Source organism: Panulirus ornatus, chromosome 59 (genome assembly GCF_036320965.1).
Source record: "Panulirus ornatus isolate Po-2019 chromosome 59, ASM3632096v1, whole genome shotgun sequence".
Lineage (NCBI taxonomy): Eukaryota > Metazoa > Arthropoda > Malacostraca > Decapoda > Palinuridae > Panulirus > Panulirus ornatus.
In genome coordinates this window covers 15,423,315-15,442,117 of record NC_092282.1, presented here as the reverse complement: position 1 = coordinate 15,442,117, position 18,803 = coordinate 15,423,315, and the positions used below count along the sequence as shown (strand labels likewise).

General features: G+C 40.0%; 1 protein-coding gene across 5 annotated transcripts in view; it reads left to right on the top strand.

Annotated features, from left to right (window-relative positions):
* Positions 1 to 18,803, top strand: part of LOC139767130 (uncharacterized) — a 273,906-nt gene that overhangs the window by 187,322 nt on the left and 67,781 nt on the right. For all 5 annotated transcript variants that reach the window (XM_071696149.1, XM_071696144.1, XM_071696145.1 and 2 more), the window contains 3 exons: positions 8,759 to 8,856; positions 11,584 to 11,723; positions 15,674 to 15,776. In XM_071696149.1, the coding sequence (XP_071552250.1) occupies positions 8,759 to 8,856; positions 11,584 to 11,723; positions 15,674 to 15,776 (341 nt within the window). The remainder of the gene's footprint in view (positions 1 to 8,758; positions 8,857 to 11,583; positions 11,724 to 15,673; positions 15,777 to 18,803) is intronic.

Here is an 18,803-nt window from a genome sequence, read left to right as displayed (position 1 = left end):
AGAGCAAGGTTATTAGGTACAGTAAGGTTGAGGGACAAGTCAATTGGGAGGTAAGTTTGAATGGAGAAAAATTGGAGTAAGTGAAGTGTTTTAGATATCTGGGAGTGGATTTGGCAGTGGATGGAACCATGGAAGCAGAAGTGAGTCACAGGATGGGGGAGGGGGTGAAAGTTCTGGGAGCAGTAAAAAATGTGTGGAGGGCAAGAACATTATCTCGGAAAGGAAAGGAAAAATGGGTATGTTTGAAGGATTAGTGGTTCCAACAATGTTATATGGTTGCGAGGCGTGGACTATAGATAGGGTTGTGCGCAGGAGGGTGAATGTGCTGGAAATGAGATGTTTGAGGACAATATGTTGTGTGAGGCAGTTTGATCAAGTAAGTAATGAATGAGTAAGAGATATGTTTGGTAATAAAAAGAGTGTGGTTGAGAGAGCAGAAGAGGGTGTTTTGAAATGGTTTGGGCACATGGAGAGAATGAGTGAGGAAAGATTGACCAAGAGGATACATGTGTCAGAGGTGGAGGGAACAAGGAGAAGGGGGAGACCAAATTGGAGGTGGAAAGATGGAGTGAAAAAGATTTTGAGCGATTGGTGCCAGAACATGCAGGAGGATGAAAAACGTGTAAGGAATAGAGTGAATTGGAACGTTGTGATATACCGGGATTGACGTGCTGTCAGTGGATTGAACTAGGGCATGTGAAGCGTCTGGGGTAAGCCATGGAAAGTTTTGTGGGGCCTGGATGTGGAAAGGGAGCTGTGGTTTCGGTGCATTATACATGAAAGTTAAGAGACTGAGTGTGAACGAATGTGGCTTTTGTTGTCTTTTCTTAGCACTATTTCGTGTGCATGCGGAGGAGGGGTTTGTCATTTCATGAGTGGTGGGGTGGCGACGAGAATGAATAAAGGCAGCAAGAATGAAGGATGTATATGTGTATATGTCTTTGTATGCATATATATGTATACATTGAAGTGTATAGGTATGTATATGTGCTTGTGTGGACATGTATGTATATACATATGTGTGTGGGTGGGTTGGGCCATTCTTTCGTCTGTTTCCTTGCGCTACCTTGCTAACGCAGGAGACAGCGACAAAGTATAATAGAATAGAATAGTTTACTGATAATGAAGAACTTCTCACATGCAGTGAATTTCACTGGAGGAAGCTTCATCCTGTATTGTGGAAACAACACTGGCACTTTAGCATTCTGGCGTGAAATAGCCTTGTTTAGGGATGCAACAGGAGAAAATCCCTTCAGTGACCTCTCTGAGTTGGCTGTGACTATTTTGACATTGCCTCCCTCCAGTGCTGATGTAGAGTGTATCTTTAGTCATGTGAACATTGTCAAGTCAAAGCTTTGAAAAAGACCGAATATCAAAATTTTAAATGCAATACTGATTATCAAGTATGGACTAAGAAGAAATGGAAACTGTTGTTATGATTATAAACTGCCCAAGGAAGTACTGAAAAATATTGGGTTATTGAAAGCATACGAGTCATCACAACTGCAACCCGGACCCTCACATAGACCACCAAAACCCCAGGACACCGAGAATGAAGAGATTGCAGATTGGAAATTAGCAAATCTAGAATAACGATGAGTCAGTTATACCTGTTATTTATAATTTGGCACATCAAAGAACAGAAATGATTTGAAGAGCATTTTTTTTGGGAGTAGGTTTAATGCCATCTGAAATTTTGAGTTGGCAACTCTGCAGGTCAGGTCGGGCAGTGATTGTTGAGTAAAGCTACTAGAGAAGAGAGGTGTCTTTCCTTTACTCCCAGATTCCCAACACTCGGTATATTCATTTGATCTGACATTTGGTGGTGTATTTATAAATACAGCTTAATTAAGGTTTTCACTTTTATTGCTTAGCATTAACACAGCATTGTTTGAAGATTTTGATAGTCTAGAGCAACTCTTCAATTTGCTCCCTGCTTCGATAGCAAACCCACACCATTATTTGAAATTTTGACAGTTTGGTGTATATAAGTGAAGATATTGACATGCAATATTTGTTTTTTCTTTGTTATTTTAATAGGTTTCGATTAAAGCTAACAACTTGTTGCTCTACCAATCCTTCACTTTTCTGTTCTGACGGTACTATAGCTGTCTCTCTTTGGTTCTCGCTTCTCCCCTAACTCCACCTTGAAAGACTCTAACATTCCTTCACCCTTTGATTCTCCTCTTACTAATCCTGGGCCTTTTCCTGTAATCTCTGTTTGGGCTGTCTGAAAAGCAGTTCTTTCTTTAGACACAAGCAAGGATTATGGTCCAGATGGCATCCATCCCCTTGTACTGAAAGAGTGTGCTTTTGAACTTGCACTGTGCTTGCTAATCTTTTCCAGTTCTGCTTAAAATCAGAATTCTTCGTTCTCCTTGGAAACATGCTTTAGTACATCCCATCCCTAAGAAGGGTGACCATTCTAACCCCTCTGACTGTCATCCTATTGCTTTGACGTCTATAATTTCCAAAGTCTTTGAATCCCTCCCCAACTCCCATAACCTTAAACACCTTGAAAATCACAGTCTTCTATCTTATCACCAGTATGGCTTCCATAAGGCAAGATCCACTGGTGATATTCTCTCCTATCTTACTAATGCTGGTCATCATCCCTGAGAGTTATGGGGAGGTCATATGTAGTTGCTCTTGACATATCTAAGGATTTTGAAAGGGTGTAGCATTGGAATCTCATCTCTAAGTTCCTCTCTTTTGGCTTCCCTCCCTCACTTTGCTCCTTCATATCTGGCTTCCTCTCTGGCTGATCAACCTCTGTGGTTGTTGATGGATCAGCCTCTCCCCTTTTCATCAACAGCGGTGTCCCTCAAGTCCTGTCCCCTATACTTTTTCTCCTTTTTTTCAATGATTTTCTCTCCACAAATAATCCAGTGCACTCATATGCTGACGAATCAACACTGCATTCATCCACAACTTATTCTGCTTCCTCTTCTCTCACTTGATCTGCATCTCATCTTGACACAGCTTCCAGAATGCACTCAGACTTGGACAGGATATACCAGTGGAGGACACAGAATCTTAAGTTTAATGCCTTCAAGACCCAGTTTCTACCCATCTCTCTGTTGAAAACTCCTAACAACTCTCATCTCTCCTTTGATAGTTCTGTAATTCCACCTCTTGACTCAATGAACATACTTTGTATTACTGTTACATCCACTCTTTCTTGGAAACCCCACATTACAGGAATAGCCAAGTCTGCCTCTAAGAAACTGGGTGTCCTGTTTAGATGTCAGTACCTCTTCTGAGCAATTGTTCCATTTATACAAAGGATTGATTTGTCCATTTGTAGAGTACTCCTCTCACATTTGGGGATGTTCTAGTTGTGTATCCTTACTTGACAGAGTTGATTTGAAAGTGGTCTGCCCTATGAACTGTCCCAGGCTAACTTCCACACTTGGCACCCTTTCCCTATGGTGCAGTGTTGGGTCACTATCCCTGTTTTATATAAGTATTACTTTGGTTTTTGCTTCAGAGAGCTGGTCACTTCGGTGCCCCCACCACAAGCTAGAACACTTGGTAAGCCGCTGCATCAAATGATTATTGTGTGGCCATTGGCAACTCACATTTTCATACCAGCTTCTTTCTTTACATGTTGAAGCTTTAGAACTCTCTACCTTCTCATGTCTTTCCCAATAACTATGACCTGGCACATTTCAAAAGAAAGGTCTTTCACTTTCAAAAAAGTTCATAGATACTTTCCCTTGTCTTTTCTTTTTCCGTTTCATAATTCTCTATATTTTAGTTAAGGCCCGGCCTTGATGTGGACTTTTGTCCATGGCTGGTGCCTTCAGCATATAAAAAGAGTTCCCAAATCACACTAACATTATTGTTTTAATTTCCTCATATATTGAAATAACACCATGTTTGGTACTAGATTAAAAGAAAGAAAGGTACAAAAAATGCGTTAAGGTGCTAAATATGAAATTTAGGCATTAGATCTCTATAAAAAGTGCTAGATAGTCTCCATGCTGCCAGCCTCTGCCCAACATATCATACAGTCCAACTATCCAGCACCCCTCCTAAGATAATACATTAAAAAAAGCATAAACAACACAAAAGAAATACACAGGGCTAGGAGTTAAATGACACTTCAAGTATCATATCATCCATTCATCCTGGGCGCATCTCCCTTCTGCTGGGGCGACTGGATACCTGAGTAGGCATGGGTTGCTCATGTGCAATGGGCACAGGGATGGGGTGCTTTCTGGTTAGTGTGAAGGTGCACTACTCACCAATATCGCCACAGACTTCAAATGCCTTCTGTTCCTCAGCGACAGGTGGCCACTACCATCTAGCTTGACAGTGTACTGGCTATGTGGAAGCACCTCCGTAACCATACCTGTCTGGTCCCATAGGCTAGAGGCCTGGCTCTGGATGTGGACATGGGAACCTTTTATGAGGGGTGGTTACCTCCTAAGGGTGCCGCATGCAACCCCTGCTTCCTGTGCCTCTGCCATCTGTTGCTTCCTTCGTAGTGTGTAACACCAATGCCGATCCATCAGCAGGTGTTGTTTGGCCATGGCAACCCGTCGCGAAGCTTCCTGCCCATGGCCAACTGAGCCAGTGATTTGTTTATTTTTTGGAGAGTATTTACAAACTGTGGGATGGCCAGGGTTGCTTTGTCATTTTCAAGACTGCCTCTTGAAGACTTGTTGTCTGATGATTCTCTTTACTTTTTGACTGCCACTTCAGCCCTGTCATTGTACTGGGCAGATGACAAACGTACCAAGCCACACACACACACACACACACACACACACACACACACACACACACACACACACACACACACACCCCAGTTCTTGAAGGTGTCCATCTCTGCACTCACTGGGTTGGTTCCACCATCCATGGACATCTGTTTGGGGGCTCCACAAAAGGTGAAGTACCTCCTGAGCTGTGTCTGGATTTTATGGGAGGTTGTGCCATTAAGGAAATAGGCCACCACAAGCCACCCTGTTGGTGTGGCTCTCCGACTAGAACATTTCGGCAATGGTGTGCTGAAATGGGTTGTTGGGGGGTGGGGTGAGCTTCATGGTCTCCTGTGGCAGGGATGGGGCATGGGTGTTGCAAGATTCACACGATGCTCTGTGGTGTTGAATGCTGAACTGGTGACTGCCTTACTGACTCACAGTAGGGAAGCGGGTGAGGTACTTTGGGAAAAGGTATCAGGTACCAGCCCCAGTGCCTTACAGGCTGACAGAGAGATGTACAATTGCTTTGCCAACTGGATGAGGTAGATTTCCTGTCATGTGAAGCATTTCCCCAAGTTGATCTGGCATTTAGTTGACCCGAAGCACCTGTAACTGCACAGGCCTAATACCCAGTGAGTTAGCAGTGACAGGCCAGCGATGCATACCTGGGCACTTGTGTATGCCACAGCTGAGGTTGAGTGCACCTCCTTGCCACTAACCCAAGCAACAGTCACGTCTGTGGTAGGCTGGGACGATCGATGGATGTTGACTATTGTCACAGCTTTTGAGATCTCTGACAGAGGTGTGATGACAGTGGAGGTTGCATGACTGCTGATGGTCAGTGCAGAATCCTTTCTGCTCCTGCAGCACTTCTTCAGATGGCCAACTTTGCCGCAGTTGAAGCATGTGATTGATCGAGCAGAGCAGGACAACTAGGAAGAATGGAGAGGTAAAAGTGTTGGCAAGCGAAAAGATGAATCAGGAAAAATACAGGGAGGAATAAGAAATGAAGGTAACTGAAATCTTAGATGGAAGTGCAGTAGATGTAGGAATGCAGTCATGTGTGAAAGATGTGTTTATAATGTTTAGAGAAATACTAGTAAAGTGTGTAGATTCAGTAGTTGGATACAAGGTAGTTTGATACAGGAATAAAAAGGGCAATGCATGATGGACAGAAGAGATTAGAAATGCTTTGGAAGAGTAGGAAAAAGCATATTGGAGATTGCTCAGTAGGAATGTACCAGTGGAAGTTCAGCAAAGGAGGAGGGAAGAATACAAGATATGTAAGAGAAATAATAAGAAGCTGATAGAGGAAAGCAAAGAAAGAGTAGATGAAGATTTTGGAAAAGAGGTAAGAGAAAAGTCTGTGGATAATTAGAGACTGTATTGGAAGGAGGGGAAAAAGGAAAGAGGTGGATGTAAGAGTGGAAATGTTGATATGAGAAGTAGGAAGAAGGGGAATTGCTGATTCAAAATGGGAAGTGAAAGAAAGATGGAAAGAGTATTTTGAAGAACTGATGAATGTAGAAGGAGAGGCAGCAGTTGTTACATGCATGGGTATGGAGGAGGGAAGGAAGAGAATACACGTGTAAGGGCCTATAGCAAAAAGGAAGGTAATAGGGGCAATAATGAGGATGGAGTGGATGGGATTACATCTGAAATGCTGAAATATGGAGAAGAAAGTGTAATAGAGTGGATGCATCTTTTATGTGATTTAGCATGGAAACAGAAGGTTGTGCCTTAGGATTGGGTGAAAGCTATTATTGTTCCTCTATTCAAAGGAAAAGGTGTTCAGGATGTATGTAGCAATTATAGGGGAATAAGTCTGTTAATTACATGACAGCTAGAGACTGAATGTGAACGAATGGGGCCTTTGTTGTCTTTTCCTAGCGCTACCTCGCACACATGAGGGGGGAGGGGGTTGTTATTCCATGTGTGGCGAGGTGGCGATGGGAATAAATAAAGGCAGACAGTATGAATTATGTACATGTGTATATATGTATATGTCTGTGTATGTATATATATGTGTACATCGAGATGTTTAGGTATGTATATTTGCGTGTGTGGACGTGTATGTATATACATGTGTATGTGGGTGGGTTGGGCCATTCTTTCGTCTGTTTCCTTGCGCTACCTCGCTAACGCGGGAGACAGTGACAAAGCAAAATAAATAAAACAAATAAAGTCTGTTAATGTCCTGGGAGACATTTATGGAAGAATATTAATTGACAGAGTGATGTGTGGATTAGATTTTTTGGTAAAGATGACCATGAAACAGTATTTAGCGAAAGGTAAGAAATTGCATGCAGCTTTTATGGATATGGACAAAGCATATGACAGAACTGAGTGGAATGCTTTGTGGGATGTGTTAAGTGTATATATGGTATAGGGGGACAACTGTTGGTGTAAAGCGTGTGTAAGTTAGGATAGAGAGCTTAGCAAAAGTTTTAGGATGCATGAAGGTTTGAGGCAGGGATAAGTGAAGACTCTTTTGCCATGGCCACCCCTTGATGGTAGTTCTCAGAGGGAACAGGGGTAAGAGATATAGATAGATAGATAGATAGACACAGACAGTCCACCCAACCTTCCCTTTTGTTCAGGACTGATTTCACTCTCTCATATAAGTCTAAGAGGTTAGTTACACATGACCTTTCCCTAAATGCATGCTGTCTCTCACTTACGAAATTTTTCCTCAGATAACTTTACCCATTTGCTTTCTAATAACCTTTATCAGAGCCTTACATACCACACTCATTAGTGAGCCTTACAGCTTTGGACTGCAGAAGAAGAGTTTTAGAATTACTTACTATGTTCAGACAAAAGAATCTTCCTGTTTCTCATGATGAACTCCTGTGAATGGAGATAAAGCTTTACCAAGTTTTTTAGCCAAGAAAGATTCCATTATAATTATTATTTGTCCCTCTATCATCCACTTCAAAATCTATTGAATTTCACTGGAGATTGCCCAAGAAATCCTTTATAGCTACGCGGGTCAAGAAATTAGTCTTGATGGCTCAATCAAGTCTTTGGGTCTTTTCTCCTACCTTTTTAAGTGGTACCTTAGTTTGGATCATGGTAGATCTAGTCTGTGTAGGTCTGGAGATTCCTACTCCCAGAGAGTTGATTTCCTGTGCACTCCTGATTTTATTTAAACTTTGTCCATCATATGGTTATGCATGCTTGCTTGTGGGACATAACATAGAGGAAAGAAATGTAAGTTTTGAAGGTTGAAGAAACCTTTTCTCTCTGGAACAGTGTCTCAGCAGTTTTTCCTGTTATTCTTACTCTGCTGACCCTTTCATTTCATTTGTTCTCTGTACCTTGGTGACTACTGTGAGTTGTTGCCTAGATCTGTGCATTGTGAGGTTTTGAGTAAATGGGACCTGTTGGGTTGGTTACGTTAGCTTGGTGGTCACTGATTGGCTGAAAGTGAGCCCAAATAGATGATAAAAGGTTTTGGTAATTTAGTGATGGCAGATGAGTGAGAGAGCTTCCTCACTAATTTTTTGGAGGGTAGGAATGATATTGACCTGATTTTCCCAGAGGAATGTTTCATAATTTCTGGACACTGCCTTGGAGAGAAAAGGATTTTCAGCTTTCAAAACCATTTATTGTTTTCCTTTATAATGTGCACTATAGAACATTGCTAAATTTGTATCTCGTAATAAATTATCTTTTTTTTATATTCATATAGGTAAAAATTCCATAAATTAATTTCTTTACAACTTAGAATTTTTGTATTTTTTCTGTAGGTTTGCACAATTCTCTGAATATTGAAGACTGCAGATTATATTTTGATTTAGATGTTACATATGATTAGGCATTAATAGTGGTCATGCAAAGAAAAAGAAAAAAGTGAGGATTTTTAAAAGAAAGTTTAGAATTATTCTTGAAGGGATAGTTTGAAGTTTGGTAATGTGTACACCAGATCCCTAAGCATTGCTGCAGGACTGATAGGTTACCATAATTTTTATTTTTCATATAAACTCACAGTTGTTTGACAGTATGGGTGACAACTCAACTCCTCATTCTCTTTTCATATTTTTCAGGATGTAGATGCTCCATTAGTGTACCTTTTTCAGTACTTTGGATGGGAAACTGCCAAGTGGATTGTTAGTGTTGGTGCTCTGTTTGGATTTTCTGCAAGGTGAGATTTCATTTAATTCAAAGCAATGAAGTTTATTTATACATCCAGAACTGTGATATTCTCCCTTATTGTTGCCTCTGTTTTTACCTCTTTGGTGTTTAATTATTTCCATAGATCCCTAACAGCTTGTTCTAATGGACAGTTCAGCACTGAAATCAACATTTAGAGTCTTCTTTCTTCATTCCTTGGTATAAACCATCAGGTCTTTTAGCATCAAACACACAGACTGTCTAACAGTTTTATGAGAAGACCACAAAGTGGCTATTATCTTCTGTAAGGTTTGCAGACATTATACAAGGGTAGTGTCACTACAGCTTTTACGTTTCATTTTGAATCAAGGGATCATAATAAGGTTTATTTTCATATAACGTAATGCAAACTTTTCAGAATGTGGATCACCGTACAGTAGCAAGTTTGAGAGGAGTCATCATGCAATGGAAACTCCTAGAACTTTGCACATGATTGTTGCTTTGTCTTGGATTAAAACCATTTCATATTAGCTGAACAGCATATTGATTTATAGTTATGCTAGTTGCTCTCCACTTTAGAGGGCATTTTTTGCATTCCTGTTGCTGTTCAGAATGCTTCCATGTCTTTCTTTTGTGATGATTAAATGTTTTAGAGATTGGGCAATTAGATTTCAAACTAAAGTGTGTCTGCTGAATTTGATATCACAATTTTAATGCATTTGATACATTCAATTTTCGTTCTTGTCTAACTTCTTATGAATATTTCTGATGTTGTTTAAAGATTCTTATGTAATGATGTTTAACCCCCTTCAGACTTGTCATAAATCCATGCTACGTATATTAATCTGATAAATAGAATTTTTTGTCATAAAATAATCTGATAAATATAATTTTTTGTCATAAAATCTTTTTTCCATTCTGGAATCATTTCCCGTGAACCATGAAAGATATTTCAAACCACCGGAGGTAAGAATCCTCCTATTTACTCATGAGAAATACTACTATCACTTTTTGTTAATCAACTGTTTGGTAAGGAGGGCCTGGCCTGGTCCACCAAGTAACAGCAATGATGCTGTAGTCCCTAGGTCATCGGTTGTGTTATACCTTGCTATTTCTCAGATAAACAGAGAGCTTAGTTCATTAACTGCAGCAGCTGGACACTTCCAGGTCATCTTCCATCTTAACATGGATAAGTATCCTTGTCTGACATAGCTGATATTATGAGTATTGTATAATGGACATTCATATGAATCAAAGAGATTTGATAGTGTTCATAAACACTACTGAGAACTTGTGTGTACTTGGTATACATATATGAGATGTATACACAAGGTTAACTGTATGGTTATTTGCTAAATGTATTGCCTCCCAGCTTATAATCATCACTTCTCAGTCCTATCAAGGTTTGCTTTCCTGTGGAGGCTTTCAATATACAGACCCCTTATAGGGGGAATAAACATACAGAGATTAGAAAGGTGTTTTCCCAGGGTAAAGTACAGATTTCCACCTTAGGGTTGTGCCACTAGATGTCAGACATATGACAGTCAAACCTCCCTTGTTTGGGTTGTCCTATTGACCTTGACTGGCATTAGAGTAAATGAAAGGCTCCCTTAGCTTGATCATTGGGAAGGGAGTTTTCTTTTTCTTTGAGACCATTATTCTCACAGGATTGATAGTGCTGGTTGCACTTTGTGGATGAAGATACCAGTCAGCTTGATAAACCTTGTAGACTATCCTTGACTTTTGTAAGGCCATGGAAGTTACAGAAACTTTTTTTTCAGACTTCCTTTTTAGCTTCCTGTATGACAATTATAAGGCAAGCAATACTACTGCCTTTTTAAGAGTGCCCTCAAAGTATCCCTTTTCAGGCTTTTGGCCTATTTTTGAAAACCTTTCTGGAATATACTTCTTTGGTCATTCCTATGGAGGTAATTGGTTGTCTTTCTTCTGTTGTTCAAGTGTAAGCTATTAGAAATCTCAGGAAACAGCATTGCTACCCCTTGCTTTTACTTACAGTAACAGGGTCCAACTGTCAGTTTGTCAGTTAAGGACACTCATGGGAGCATGATTGTTAGAAAAAGTTATTGCCCCTTTTCCCATTTTCCTTCAAACCATACATTAGTCCCACTTGATGGTGTGCTAGATACTTTTAAAAACTATAGTATCCTTCAAAGACTAGTAATGTTTCATTTTTCTGTGTTTTATCACTTTTTGTTTCTGACAGTTTTCTTCTTGTCTTTTTTTTGTTTTTCTTTATTCACACTAACAATCCATTTTTGTTTCATGTTTTTCAATAGCTGGTAGTGCAAATAGATATCAATTTCCATCTCCTCAAAAAGCAAATGTTATCTGCATAAACTTGTATTAGTCTTTTACATTCCACTAAATGTATGGAGATGGTCAGCGGATGAAGTATTTGAGGAATTATGCTTGTTCTTTAGCACGCAGGAAATGACTTAAAGCAGTGGTAAAGAAAACTCCTTTTCATGTAGATTTTTTAAAAGGTTTGTATAGGTTTTGCACTGATGATAGCATAGATAAGTTCATCCAGGGAACACCTTTGATTTCATTGCATTAGTAAGTTAGACAGTTTATTGAGATGCTGTGGCTTGACGTAGAATTTGCATTGTTAAGATATTTATCATGTCACTACATAATCCTTTATGCTGCATTGTTCAGACTATGTGTTTTGATATAGAAAAATGTTTTCTAGTATCAAGATATGTGCATATGTGTGATCTTATGATATCCTTTACAGCTTGTTTGGTGCTATGTTTCCTCTTCCTCGAATAATATTTGCAATGGCTGATGATGGATTGTTGTTCCGCACTTTATCCAAAATCAACAGGGTCTTTCATACGCCTGTCATTGCAACTGTTCTCTCAGGCCTCCTTGCTGGTAAGTAATATTTTTCATTTCCTTGTGTACAGTAGTAACACACAGGTAATCACCATATTGAACTACTTCTTATATATCATCACAGTTGCTTGTCTTTTGCAAGCATACTCTTTCCCTCCACCTACTTTCTTACTTTTTTTTTGCAGCACATATTCCAACATACCTCACTGAAGCAGTTTCATATTTCTTCACACTTCTCTACCTTTAGGCAAAGCTACATAACATTATCTCTCTCTTTGTAATATATTACTTTTCCATATCCATATACCCTCAAATTTCATCATTCCCTGCTTTGGTTGCATTTCCTTTATCATGGTGACCTAGGGAAATTGATTTACATTGTTAATTTCGTATTAGTCAGCATTCTTGTCAGACCTGCCTATCTTTGTTTGTGCAATACTGAATTAACTTGCATTACTCCAGTATATTCTCCATGTAAACTGCCATGCATACTCTTCAGGTTCAGTTCATCCTGTGTGCCATAAAAGAGTTTCTCTTGCATGTGAGGGCTAGAAACTTCTTAACCCCAAACTTCTGGTCATGCAAATGCCTCTTTCCCATTATTAGCTACTTTTTCATCAGTAATGACCTATGGCTCAGTCTAGGTCTACTATCCCAGTCAACAACCTCTGCTCTACAACGACATCAATGACAGTCCCCTGGCTATCAGTATGGGCCTGTCTGTATATCCTTGGATCACAGCCACCCAACCATCAATATGTTTTCTTGTTTGATTTAGCCAGATTTAATTAGGGTTTGGTGTATTATATAATTGCCTTATCTATAGGATTTGCAAATGTTCTATATGGCATTCATATACCATATCTACTCTCCTGGTATTATTTATGGCAGGTAATGTGTGCACCAGCTTCTATTTGGCCAGGCCCTGTGTTCATGATCATATACACTCTGTGATTGGCTAACCTCATAGCTGGCTTCCCAGCCAAAAAGGCTTCACCTCAAAAACCCTTAAGCTTTAAAGTATAGCTCCCCTAGGAGCATTTCTTAACTCAACCCTCTTCAGTCTCTTCCTACATGACCTCCTATTACTTCCTTTAGACCATAGCATGAGTGTCCTCTCATATGCTTATGACTTTACAATCACATCACAGCACCCTGACACCACAGTAAGAATGATAAACTTGCAAAACTGCATAACACAATCGGATCAGTGGCTCACCCAGAACAGAATGTTTGCATCTCCACAGAAATCTTCATTCACCCTTTTAACCCCAGACAGACATGAATCCAACCTATCGCTTTAAATGCCCAGTTGCTTCCTTTCGGCATTTACCCTAACATTTACCTCTTTCACCACTCCATACATAAAAAGAATAAACAGCCATGGTGACATCAAACATCCTTTCTGCAGACTCACCATCACCTGAGACCACCCACTCTTTCCTTTTACTGATCATACGCATGCCTTACTCTCTTGACAGAAACTCCTCACTGCTTTTGGTAGCTTTTCTCCCAAGCCTTATATTCGTAACACCTCCCAAAAGGCATATCCATCATCCCTATCTTGCTTATTTTGCAGATCCATAAATATCTCATGCAAATCTTTCTGCAAGGCAGCAGGTTTGGATGGTATTGCAGTGGAATTTATTAAGAAAGGGGGTGACTGTATTGTTGACTGGTTGGTAAGGTTATTTAATGTATGTATGACTCATGGTGAGGTGCCTGAGGATTGGCGGAATGCGTGCATAGTGCCATTGTACAAAGGCAAAGGGGATAAGAGTGAGTGCTCAAATTACAGAGGTATAAGTTTGTTGAGTATTCCTGGTAAATTATATGGGAGGGTATTGATTGAGAGGGTGAAGGCATGTACAGAGCATCAGATTGGGGAAGAGCAGTGCGGTTTCAGAAGTGGTAGAGGATGTGTGGATCAGGTGTTTGCTTTGAAGAATGTATGTGAGAAATACTTAGAAAAGCAAATGGATTTGTATGTAGCATTTATGGATCTGGAGAAGGCATATGATAGAGTTGATAGAGATGCTCTGTGGAAGGTATTAAGAATATATGGTGTGGGAGGCAAGTTGTTAGAAGCAGTGAAAAGTTTTTATCGAGGATGTAAGGCATGTGTACGTGTAGGAAGAGAGGAAAGTGATTGGTTCTCAGTGAATGTAGGTTTGCGGCAGGGGTGTGTGATGTCTCCATGGTTGTTTAATTTGTTTATGGATGGGGTTGTAAAGGAGGTAAATGCAAGAGTCCTGGAAAGAGGGGCAAGTATGAAGTCTGTTGGGGATGAGAGAGCTTGGGAAGTGAGTCGATTGTTGTTCGCTGATGATACAGCGCTGGTGGCTGATTCATGTGAGAAACTGCAGAAGCTGGTGACTGAGTTTGGTAAAGTGTGTGGAAGAAGAAAGTTGAGAGTAAATGTGAATAAGAGCAAGGTTATTAGGTACAGTAGGGGTGAGGGTCAAGTCAATTGGGAGGTGAGTTTGAATGGAGAAAAACTGGAGGAAGTGAAGTGTTTTAGATATCTGGGAGTGGATCTGTCAGCGGATGGAACCATGGAAGCGGAAGTGGATCATAGGGTGGGGGAGGGGGCGAAAATTTTGGGAGCCTTGAAAAATGTGTGGAAGTCGAGAACATTATCTCGGAAAGCAAAAATGGGTATGTTTGAGGGAATAGTGGTTCCAACAATGCTGTATGGTTGCGAGGCGTGGGCTATGGATAGAGATGTGCGCAGGAGGATGGATGTGCTGGAAATGAGATGTTTGAGGACAATGTGTGGTGTGAGGTGGTTTGATCGAGTAAGTAACGTAAGGGTAAGAGAGATGTGTGGAAATAAAAAGAGCGTGGTTGAGAGAGCAGAAGAGGGTGTTTTGAAATGGTTTGGGCACATGGAGAGAATGAGTGAGGAGAGATTGACCAAGAGGATATATGTGTCGGAGGTGGAGGGAACGAGGAGAAGAGGGAGACCAAATTGGAGGTGGAAAGATGGAGTGAAAAAGATTTTGTGTGATCGGGGCCTGAACATGCAGGAGGGTGAAAGGAGGGCAAGAAATAGAGTGAATTGGAGTCATGTGGTATACAGGGGTTGACGTGCTGTCAGTGGATTGAAGCAAGGCATGTGAAGCGTCTGGGGTAAACCATGGAAAGCTGTGTAGGTATGTATATTTGCGTGTGTGGACGTGTGTATGTACATGTGTATGGGGGGGGGGGGTTTTGGCCATTTCTTTCGTCTGTTTCCTTGCGCTACCTCGCAAACGCGGGAGACAGCGACAAAGTATAAAAAAAAAAAAAAAAAAAAAAAAAAAAAAATCTTTCTATGTCTTCTAGCATTTGTAATACCAATTCTTGAAAGCATATGCTTGGGCTACACATCCTCAGTGACTTCTGAAACCACATTGTTCCTCCCCAGTCTGATGATCTTTGCACATCAATACCCTCTTAGTCACCATACAACTTGTCAGATTATCATACTCAATAAACTTGTATTTAGTATCTTTTGATATTTCTCCCCTTGCCTTAATTCATTGGCACAATACAGCCATTCTGCCAATCCTCAGGCACCTCACCTGGAGCCGTACATGCATTAAAAATCCTGACTAACCAGCCAGTAAAACTGCTAACCCTTTTAACTGCAATTCCCTGCACTCAAACTATTTTGCCACACTTCATCTTACACAAGGCATTTCTTCAAATCAGTAGGTGGGTGTTTAGAAAAGATAGATTCTAATTCATTCTTTTCTGTTTGCTTCCCTTTCTTGAACTTCATCTTTTAAGAGTATGTCAGATTAGGCTTTCCATTATTTAACATGGCCACTGTGCTACTTGAATTATTATCTTTGAATATTCATAACTTGAATTTTTTAACTTGGATTTTAGTGAAGAGCATTGTTGATAGTTTCTGTATTAAAGCTGTACTGATAAACTGTATTACTTTTTATGTTTTTGGAGTTTACTAATAAAAGATGTATTTACCCTTTGAAACCTTATAGGTCTCATGGCTTTAGTATTTGACTTAAGCTCCCTGATAGACATGATGAGCATTGGAACTCTAATGGCGTATGGAATTGTAGCTCTGTCTGTCATGCTTCTAAGGTAAGTCCACTTGTATTGTATGAAATAGCTAAGAAATTCATATTTTTAGAAGGAATTGTCTTGAAGGACTAGACAGAATAGAGTTAAAGGAATATAGTATAACATGTTTAACTTTTCTTTTGTGAAATGGCTTATAATTGGAATTATTTGCATTCTACACCTTGTGATATTATCTGCAGAATTATATGGCTGTTACTGTTGTTACTATGTTCATGAATGTACTGTTTAGTGATAATATGCGTAGACTTTTTTCTGTTTCACATAATATTTGAAGAATAGGTGTCACTGTTCTTTTTGGCAGTGAATTCTACCTTAAAACTACATGGAGGAGTAATTTACCTCTTGTGGTTTAGCTATGGTGTGTAGTCTCGGTCATAATGATTCTTGGAATAGAATATTCACTTTCTCTGAGAATGTAATCAGCCCATTCACCATTCGTTTAGTTTTTGTGTGTGTTAATGTGACTCTTTTATTCAGTCCATTTTCATCTTTGATAACCTGTTTGAGTATACAGGGGGGGAAGTTTGATTTCATGTATTGAAACTTACTTCACTGCCACACTCCATATCTGCACACCTTTTCTCTTGTTTTGCCTAAATCTTTGTTATCACTTCATCCATATTAACATTAAAAAGCCATGGTGGCACCATAGAGCCCTTCTTCACACCCACATGTATACTGAGACTTTTGTTCAATTCTCAGTCTGCTTTTACACTTGCTTTTCCTGCTATAGAGAAGGCTTTCACACTGTCTTACCATTGTCTCCCAACCCTATGTATTCTTAATTTATCCCATATGGCATACCAAATGACTGTCATACGCTTTTTCCAGATGTGTAAAAGATACTAGATATTTTTCCATAGTTATTTTCAACATTGATGGAGTGATGGAAATAACAGTGCTGAATAAGTGAGGAGCAATTTTTGTGGTGAAGATGACTGTGGAAAAGTATCTAGCTATAGTGTTTGCCAGAGTTGGGTGGAATGCTCTATAGGATGTGTTAAGGATGTATGGAATAGAGGGACAACTATTGGATGGTGTGCAAGCTTTCTACAGTGGAGCAAATGCATGTGTAAGAGTGGATGGAGAGTTGAGTGAAAGTTTTAGTATACATGTAGGTGTGAGGCAGAGTTGTGTGATGTCACTGTGGCTTTTTGATACATGTGTACCCTTTAAGTACCAGGACTCAAATCCAGGACCTTTGCGTGGTAGTCAGGAATGCTAAGTGCTTGGCTATGATTGCCACTGATAGGGAAATGACTATTCAGTCACTAGTAACCGAATACCCTTCATCTCACATCCATGAGCAGTCAGGTCTAGACTGTTCAAATCCCATTAGGCTTAAAATTACCAACTGCTAGCATTTTACAGAACTTTACTGTACAGATGCTAAGGTATATGAACACAAATATAGTGCATGTGAATGTGCACTTCATAGATCACATGATATCCTCCAACAGCCAGGACTCAAACCCAGGACCTTTGGATAGTAGTCAGGAATGCTAACCGCTCCGCTGTGTTTGCCCCTAATAAGGAAAAGACTATTAGATTATATTTGGCGCTCGAGACCAGGTATTAGTGATGGGTGAGTTAAATGTAAAGGTGTGTAATGTGGCAAGTTGAGGGTACAATTGCTGTACATGGGGTATTCGGTGTTGTGAATGGAAATGGTGAAGAGATTATGGATTTTTGTGCTGAAAAAAGACTGGTGATGGGGAATACCTGGTTCAAAAAGAGAGATATACATAAGTATATGTATTTGAGTAGGACAGATGGTCAAAGGGCATTATTGGGTTACATGTTAGTTGACAGGCATATAAAAGAGAGACTTTTGGATGTTGATTTGCTGAAGGAGCAGCTCTAGGGATGTCTCATCGCTATCTTGTGGAGGCAAAGGTGAAGTGATGTAAAGATTTTCAAAAAGGTGAAGTGATGTAAAGATTTTCAAAAAAAGAAGAGAGAATGTTGGGGAGAAGAGAGAGGTGAAAGTCAGTGAGCTTGGAAAGGAGACTTGTGTGAGGGAGTACCAGGAGAGATTAAGTGTAGAAAGGCAAAAGGTGAAAGCAGATAATGAGGGGAGTGGGTGAGGAATGGGACGTATTTAGGGGGGCAGTGATGGTATGTGCAAAAGATGCATGTGGCATGAGAAAGTTGGGAGGTGGGCAGATTAGAAAGGGTAATGAGTCGTGGGATGAAGAAGTAAAGTTGTTAATGAAACAGAAAAGAGAGTTGTTTGGATAATACTTACAAGGTAGGAGTGCAGACGATTAGGATATGATAAAAGAAAGCGGTAGAAGGTCAAGAGGAAAGTACAAGGTTGAAAAAGAGGGCAAATGAGAGTTGGGGTGAGAGAGTATCATTAAACTTTAGGAAGAATAAGATGTTTTGGAAGGAGGTAAGTAACGTTTAAGACAAGAGAACAGATAGGAATATCGATGAATGAGGTAAGGGGGAAAGTAATGACAGGTATTGATGAAGTGAGGAGATGGAATGAGTATTTTGAATGTTTGTTGAATGTGTTTGATAATAGGTTGACAGATGTAGGATGTTTTGATTGGGGTGGTGTGTGAAATGAGAGTGTACGGGAGAATGGTTTGGCTAAGAGAGAAGAGGTAGTTAAAGCTTTGCATAAGATGAAATCTGGCAAGGAGGCAGGTTTGGATGGTATTGCGGTAAAATCTATTAAGAAAGGTGGGTGACTTTGTCGTTGATTGGTTGGTAAGGATATTCATTGTATGTATGGATCATGGTGAAGCACCTGAGGATTGGCAGAATTCATGCATAGTGCCATTGTGCAAATGCAGAGGGGATGAAAATGAGTGTTCAGACTACAGAGCCATAAATTTGTTGAGTATTGCTGGGAAATTATAAGGGAGGGAATTGATTGAGAGGGTGAAGGCATGTACAGAGCATCAGATAGGAGAGGAGCTGTGTGGTTTCAGAAGTGGTAGAGGATGTATGGATCAGGTGTTTGCATTGAAGAATGTGTGTGAAAATTACTATTATTATTATTATCATTATACATAA